This window comes from Centruroides sculpturatus, unplaced genomic scaffold, assembly GCF_000671375.1.
Source record: "Centruroides sculpturatus isolate CEXI.00-Female unplaced genomic scaffold, Cexi_2.0 scaffold1950, whole genome shotgun sequence".
Lineage (NCBI taxonomy): Eukaryota > Metazoa > Arthropoda > Arachnida > Scorpiones > Buthidae > Centruroides > Centruroides sculpturatus.
In genome coordinates, this window is record NW_019386233.1 from 19,267 (window position 1) to 27,174 (window position 7,908).

The 7,908-nt window shown below is 34.1% G+C and overlaps 1 protein-coding gene and 1 pseudogene across 1 annotated transcript; both read right to left on the reverse strand.

Annotated features, from left to right (window-relative positions):
- Positions 1-4,803: 4,803 nt before the first annotated feature.
- LOC111614190 (histone H3-like) lies at positions 4,804-5,285 on the reverse strand. The gene has a single exon (XM_023355570.1). The coding sequence runs from the start codon at positions 5,233-5,235 to the stop codon at positions 4,825-4,827; it is 411 nt and encodes a 136-aa protein (XP_023211338.1). The 5' UTR covers positions 5,236-5,285; the 3' UTR covers positions 4,804-4,824.
- Positions 5,286-6,698: 1,413 nt separating this feature from the next.
- On the reverse strand, positions 6,699-6,862 carry LOC111614192 (annotated as a pseudogene).
- Between the last annotated feature and the right edge of the window lie 1,046 nt (positions 6,863-7,908).

Consider the following 7,908-nt stretch of genomic DNA (forward strand, 5'->3'; position numbering starts at 1 on the left):
CTTTAATACAAAAATCAAACGGTTTAAAATATTACTACAATTAGGGAAATGAATTTGCAAAACATATGATAAAATTGTACTTACTTATTAGTGCAACCTAAAGATTGGTGACACTTTGAATTTCATAGCAAATGGTTTTTGCGACAAGCACGCCTATTTGTGGTACATTTAGATTTGCAGTCACATTTTCTGAAACCCTGCCCAGTATCAAGGGATTGTTTTATTGCTGTTTGACGTAAAGGTATTTCTACAGCAGGGACATCCATCTTCTTTCGTTAAAAACCTCTCTTTGCAAACACTGAATTCATGTGTTCAAGTCAAGTGTGTGTGTCATTCATTGGCACTATGCATTCATCATTCAGTATCCAAACTCCCATCAAATATTGGATTTTTATTGGCAGAAATACCAAGTTGGTTTCGTCATAGCGAATTACGAAGAGATGCATTCAAGGAATTATTTGCAGCTACGAACACTTCTCCAGATCTTCAACAAACCAGAACTGAACCACTTCCGTTTGAAAAACGTTCATTCACTCGGTGGCTTGTGCGTGGGAAGGTAATGTTTAATATTCTCTGAACTGGGAAGAATTAAGAAAGATGGACTGTCTGTAGACACAGAACAATTTTGGATTGGTGTGCTTCAGCATCATGCATTTAGAGCTTGCAACCTTTGCCTTTACTTGTCTGATAACCCCTATCAGCAATGCTGTAGTTGAAAGGGCATTTTCTCTGTGAAAACGAAGACAAGAAACAGAATGCAGCTAAATCTTCTTGATGCGATTGCAGTGGCGTGCCGTGACATTTGATGATAGGGAAGCTGTGTTTCTGTAAGAAACCGACTTCCAGGGGCAATCAGTTAATTGCGCGTGATGGTCTAGGGTCCATTCGTATCGTTTGTTCGATAAACCAGTAAAAACAGCACACTTCTCTAAATGTATTTTTAATATCACAATTACATTCTAAATCGCTAGCCACGATATAAGGGCTACAATTAAAAATTAAACAATAAAAACTTACTTGGTGAAATAAAATGTGTGGTGGATGTACTGTACAGTACAGTACATACCCGGTACAAAATATTCTTCAATTGTATGAATATATCAATACTTTTAAAGAAAATTATAATTAAATATAGCTTTCTAGAGAAACGTACATAAAAATAACAATATTTTTTACTTTTTAAATCTTAAAGCAATTCACTTAGTCAAATAGCTCCCTACAAGTGGGTAATGAATGGAACCAGAGACGGTTGCAGTGCGTACATACACGCGGACTGCCAAATTCCGAGGGTGCCGATATTGGTCAATGTCAAATACCTCTTTTGTCGCATCACTAGTACTGTATATCTCAAAGGACGCGAAAGGGTTGTTGTAAATTTTAAACGATCCTCTCCATAGCTTTAAAAATCTAAATACAGTATGTTAACTTGATTCTTTCGATATCGAAATTTAAATAAACAACATTGTGTTAATTTGAGTGTACAGAAACGTTGCTGTTGTTCCAGCAAAAATCTTATTTTCACTTTACCGAGTGCCTAGTAGGTAATTTGCAGATTACCTCGATAATCTGCACATTACCTAGGTAATTTGAGAAACGGAACAATTTTCACAACTTTAACGGATCACCCTAGTTAATCTGCAGATTAGCTAGGTAATGTACACATTAACGACTTTCGAGCTTTAGCAATAACATATATAAAAACAATAAAAAGTAGATTACAGCAATATAGTTTTTATGTTATTACTGTCGATTGAATCATGATCAACTATTTGATATTGTTCTTTGCTGCTTTTGTTGTCATTCAGTTATTGTAAATTAAACATATTCAAATAAATTGAAACAGAATAATTTTAATTACAGATATCTTCATGTAATTAAGTGCCAAAAAAGTATCGTGTTTTACAAATCCGTGCTCTACGAAACAAAAGACACGTACAAATCATAGGGATAGGTTCCAAAAGTTAGGCAAAGTATAATATTCATTTTCGTAATGTAGAAAAAATATTATATGTTTATTAAAGCAATCAATAATTAATTAACAATTACGGTTAACAGTATTGCACCTTACTTTTTATTCGCTGATAGATAGAGTTAAAACCATATTATTAAACAATTAAATAATACCTTAGAACCCTGATTATCTAAGATAATGTGGACTAAAGACAGCCAGGGCCAATTCAGATTAAAAATTGCAAATATAAAAGATTTATATAGTAAATCACTTTTTATACCATAGTAAATATAATTATACATATGAATATCAATTTTATGCCATTTATTACACATATAATGCCTAGAATAGTTTTAAGAATAAAAATATGTATTATTGAAGTACATTTTAATATGAATGGTTTGTCTAATTTAACATTAAAGTTAAATAATACAAGGTTAAAGTTATACGAATAATCCTCTGGCGATTCTGTAAACATATCTCTTTGAATAATGTGTTACGCATTATTGTTTTTCACAAATTTTCATTCAGTCTATTGTAGATTATAGTTTATCGATTTAAATCGTGGCTGCCCCCGCTCTTTTAAATAAAATTGTGAGAGGCCAGAGATGAAATGAAATATTTAATTAATTGCAACAAAATAGAGAATTTATTTAGACTAGCGCTTAAATTTCACATAATTGGAAAAAAAACAGATTTTTAAGCAAATTTAAAAATTTCTACCCATAACATCCTTCAAAATTAATTAAAAAAATAATATACCGTAAAAATATAAAATAATATATACTGTCAATTTAAGTGTAAATAATAGAGCCCTATATAAACAGAGTATGGCCACTCTAACGCATGGATGCCATCTTGAGGCCAAAGTTGCAGTGTCATAGCACTATTTAGCATTTAAATGAGCAATGTTTAATAATTCAAATGAGCAGAAATCAGATTCAGAAAGAAATTATATTAAGTTAAACGTTTTTAGAAATAATTTTTAATTATGTTCGGAAAAATTGTAGTTTATAAGTGTTGGACAAAATATATAATAATAACAGGGCTAGAAGCAAAAACGTGAAAATATTAAAAAATTATATTTAGCGGATCACATTTATTCACAGCGCTATTGCAATATAAATAATATAAAACATTGCATTTAAATTTAAAAATATAATAAAGATAAAAATTATTAAAAAAAATCAATAAAGTTTATTTTTAAACAAGAAAAACTCAAGTAACATAGTATAACATAGTAACAAATAGTGATTATCTGCATTTCTTGCAAGGAATGCAGATAATCCCTAAATATCAATCATTTATTTAAAAAAAAAGGTAATTTCCCTGTTACATTTGTTAATGAAAGGGTTACAAAAAACTTGGAACAGTTTCCAAATTATTATTAGACTTATACTCTTATTTGACAATTGATTTCAAATACAGTCGACTCCCCTAAAAGATCATAGATACGTTCCATTCTTTAGGAATCCGATTTCTTACGAGTCCTTCCAATCACAGCCCGACACGTGTGAAGTTTACGGACTACTGCTGTTTGAAAAATTTTCTTCCATAAAATTAATCGATTCTAGACTAATCCGACTCAACATTTCCAAAATACGTATATATTTTTTTTGGGAATAATCCGTATAAACTACGCTATAAACAAAAAATTGTAGGATTACTTACCGAGTGTGCACCATTCGACATCGCCATTGCTCAAGCTTGTTTTCGTCGCGGAACAGCTCAGCAAACCGCGGCCGATTTCTAATAACTTATTTTTCTGCGAAAAGTTCCTTGAACTTCGGAGACATCATTAATATAAATAATTTTAATCGCCGTTGAATAAGAAATGTTTCTTTCACAAGAAATGTATAAAATTACAGTACTGTATTAGACTTACGGTACCTAATTTACAAACTAAACAGACGATAGTTAGCCTAAAATCTCCGTAGCGTGGCACTACGCGGCAAAAAATATATATATAATTATAATAAAGTTACAATAAATTACAGACGACCCCCCTATAATTACGGTCCCTATAATTACGATTCCTATAAAACTACGAAAAAATATACGTATTTTGGAAATGTTGAGTCGAATTAGTGTAGAATCGATTAATTTTGTGGAAGAAAACCTTTCAAACAGCCGTAGTCCGTAAACTTCACACGTGTCGGGCTGTGATTGGCTCACGTATTTAAGGATTCCTACAACGCGAAATTCGAATAACGAAGAACGTATCTTCGCGTTATAGGGGGGTCTACTGTATTTGATATATTTATTCTGCTCTTGTATTACTTACAGATTTCAATGTTAAACTAGTGATATTACTATTTACTATGGTCCTAAATTTTGGGATATAAGGGGATGCAGAAAAAAATGTGTACAATTTTTGTACAATGTTAAAAAAATTAACTGTTACTTTGGCAGCTTGATTTACAACTAAATTTAATGAATGAGACACACAAGGTACAAAAAAAAGCTCTAGAATTTATATTCTTTAAATTTACGATTTTTGTATCCGTTGTCATAAAAATTTGTTTTTTCCATTACTTTCCCAAGAATACAAATATTCAAATTCGAAGTAACTGGTTTCAACTTATTTTTACTTAACAAGTAATTAAATAATTAATAGTATGAGGAACGAAGAAACTCCAATAAAGTGTTATTTTAAACTTTAATTATTGGGAAAGTCAATCGTCTAACTTCTAGCGTTTTATCAAGTTAAGCTAAAAGCTATAAAATTTATTTTCCACGGAGTTAGTTCCTTGTTGAAATGGATCCAGCTAGTCAGTGATGTGTCACCCGGAACTTTCGATAGAGTGCCCATATTGGACGCTTACTACTTCGTTGTAGGCGTCCATATTTAATCGTTTAACCTGCAATTTACTTTAAGCACGCTCTCCTCTGATTCTTCTTGACAACTGGATGTCCTTTGGCATAATGGTTACTCTCTTGGCATGGATAGCGCACAAGTTTGTATCTTCAAAAAGACCTACCAAGTAAGCCTCGCTCGCTTCCTGCAAAGCCATGACAGCCGAACTCTGGAATCGAAGATCGGTCTTGAAATCCTGAGCAATTTCACGGACCAAACGTTGGAAGGGCAACTTTCTGATCAACAATTCGGTTGATTTCTGATAACGACGGATTTCTCTAAGAGCTACTGTACCGGGCCTGTAACGATGAGGCTTCTTAACACCACCGGTAGCCGGAGCACTCTTTCGGGCGGCCTTGGTAGCCAACTGCTTTCTTGGTGCCTTACCACCAGTAGACTTACGAGCGGTTTGCTTAGTACGTGCCATTACTGACGAAGACGAAGAATATCAGACCAAAAATACTCGACAGCGAAGAAATAAAACAACTTTAAAAAAAACTTAATTAATTAACAACAACCTCCTGACCCATGGGAAAAACCCAAGAGGAATAACAAGAGGGAACGGAAAAAACACCCGAAGTCAGTCGTCTTCCAAAGTCCGTCCACCAAAGTCGTCCTCAAGGATTAATACCGTGACCAAGAATCCAGAATAAAAACTGTGACAAAGATCGTGCCTCTTTAAGGATATTGTTTTTTTTTTTTAATTTTTAACTCTTTCCGCCCTGTGGGCACTAAGAGGGCCTCTTTTTGCAAGCCCATTATGGATTCAGCCAGGCCCACAATGGGGCTACCGGGTGGTGAGGGACGGAGCCTGACATATCCGAACGGACCACCCCCCGAAAAATTCCTGGGGTTTTTTCTTGGGGTCTCCCAGAGTGGTAGGCTGCCACTTTGACCGCTCGGCTATCCGGCCGCCTCTTTAAGGATAACATCCCCACTTCAGTGCCTCCACACAGTAGTGCTCCTGTTACCGGACACTCTAAAGACCCAGAACAATTTCATCGAATCTCGAACATTCTATCGACGGGTTATCCAGTCATCGTATAACAGATTCGACTCAGTTAAAAGGTATTTATCAATACGCGATTCGTTTGTAAACTCTTTCTCTCTCTCGAACGGCCTAGTATAATTCGGGGCAACTTTAGGCATGCCCGATATCAAATATATCTGTATTTTCTTTGGTTCTTATTAAAATTGTTATTTGTTAGTTAATATTGAATCCGAGTGAGTCACTTCCTCGTCTCTCTCCTCACCTCTGCTCCGAAGCCCACCGCTCAACCGCTACCGCTTGCGTGACGTAAAGTCGCAATTTCCGAGTCCTGCGAGACTCGGTGGTGTCATATCTTGACGTGGTGTCAAAGAGACACCATGTCAAGATCCTACGGTCACAATAGATTATGGAATTAGGGACATAAATAAACCCTTGGAAAGAGACGGAATTTTACTTAAAAAGAAGTTTAACTGAACCAATCTCTAGCCGAGTACAGTGGGGACAAATTTCTTCGTAATATTAAAAATTCATGTCTTTATTATATTTAGTAATAAATTTCTGTCTTTACATTTAGTAATAAAAATTTCTGTCTATTACATTCAATAATAAATTTCTGTCTTTATTACATTTAGTAATAAAGACAGATATTTTTCCAGTCCAATGAGAGTGACCGAAAAGTTGTAAATTTTGGAAATTTCCATGAACACCTGGTCCTAAAACGAATTAGTTAGAAAACAAATAACGAACAATCTATTAAGTTTAACATACAGGTAACCCCCGTATAACACGGTACTTTTATAGTACGGATTCACTCTGACACGGTTCGAGAAATGGGTAAAACCCTCGTACAACATGAAATGTAATAAATTTTTACATACTGAAGTACTAATAGTTCACGAAAATAATAATTTTCGTGAACTATTAGTACTTCAAAAACGATTTTTTAAAGTTTGAGAGATCGACGATCCCGCTAATTACCACCATTGGTGAGATTAGCACGCATAGCGTATATCGTACTTCAGTTCAAACTTCATTAGTAACGATAGCGCCTCTGCGCAAAGCTTCAGTGTGTAAATTTTCTTTTCTCGTCTCCATACACATGGTTCGTCGCGAAAATTGTTTCAATTTTGCCAGATCTCGACGCTTCTGCTTCTGATGTTGCCAGATGTTTTCTTCTTACTCCATAAGTGCTTAGCACCATATAAAAAAATTTATAAATATCTTTTAACTAGAAGCGAGCAATCTAAAATTACATACACTTTTTGCAAAAGGTAAAGCATGAATCTGAAAATAATGCAGAAAAATGCTCAGAGGATAACGATAACTTGCCAAAAATAAAACGCTCTCGGTNAATCACGATTTTATTCGTTATCAGCATTTGTAATATTTTATAAAACCCATCTCTACCTTTAAAATTAAGCTTTTTGCCATTTTATAATAGTTAAAAGTATAAAAAAGTTCGGGAAACACATTTTGTGATGTATAAGTCGGCCAACAGATCATGTTAGGCATCAAAATCGTGTAGTGTTCGTCCCTCTACAGAATCCATGTACTATTGAACAAAATTCACCGGAGGCTTAGTTTCGGTGTCTACACTGCCTATATTTCGGTACATTGGCCACTAGAGTTAAAGCTAGTAGTTTCAAGTGCTCACATATATGTGTATATGTATGTATGTATGTACGTATGTATGTATGTATGTATGTATGTATATGTTACCGCTAAAGCTCGAAATCCGTTAATGTGCAGATTACCTAGCTAATCTGCAGATTAACTAGGGTGATCCGTTAAAGCTGCGAAAATCATTCCATTTCTCAAATTACCTAGGTAATCTGCAGAGTATCTATTTAATCTGCACATTACCTACTAGGCACTCGGTAAAGTGAAAATAAGATCTTTGCTGGAACAACAGCAACGTTTCTGTACGCTTAAATTAACATAATGTTATTTATTTAATTTTCAATATCTAAAGAATCAAGTTAATACAATCAAACAATCAACAAATTAGTTGATTGAATCAATCATCAATCAATTAAAAAAACTTTAATACAAAAATCAAACGGTTTAAAATATTACTACAATTAGGGAAATGAATTTGCAAAACATATG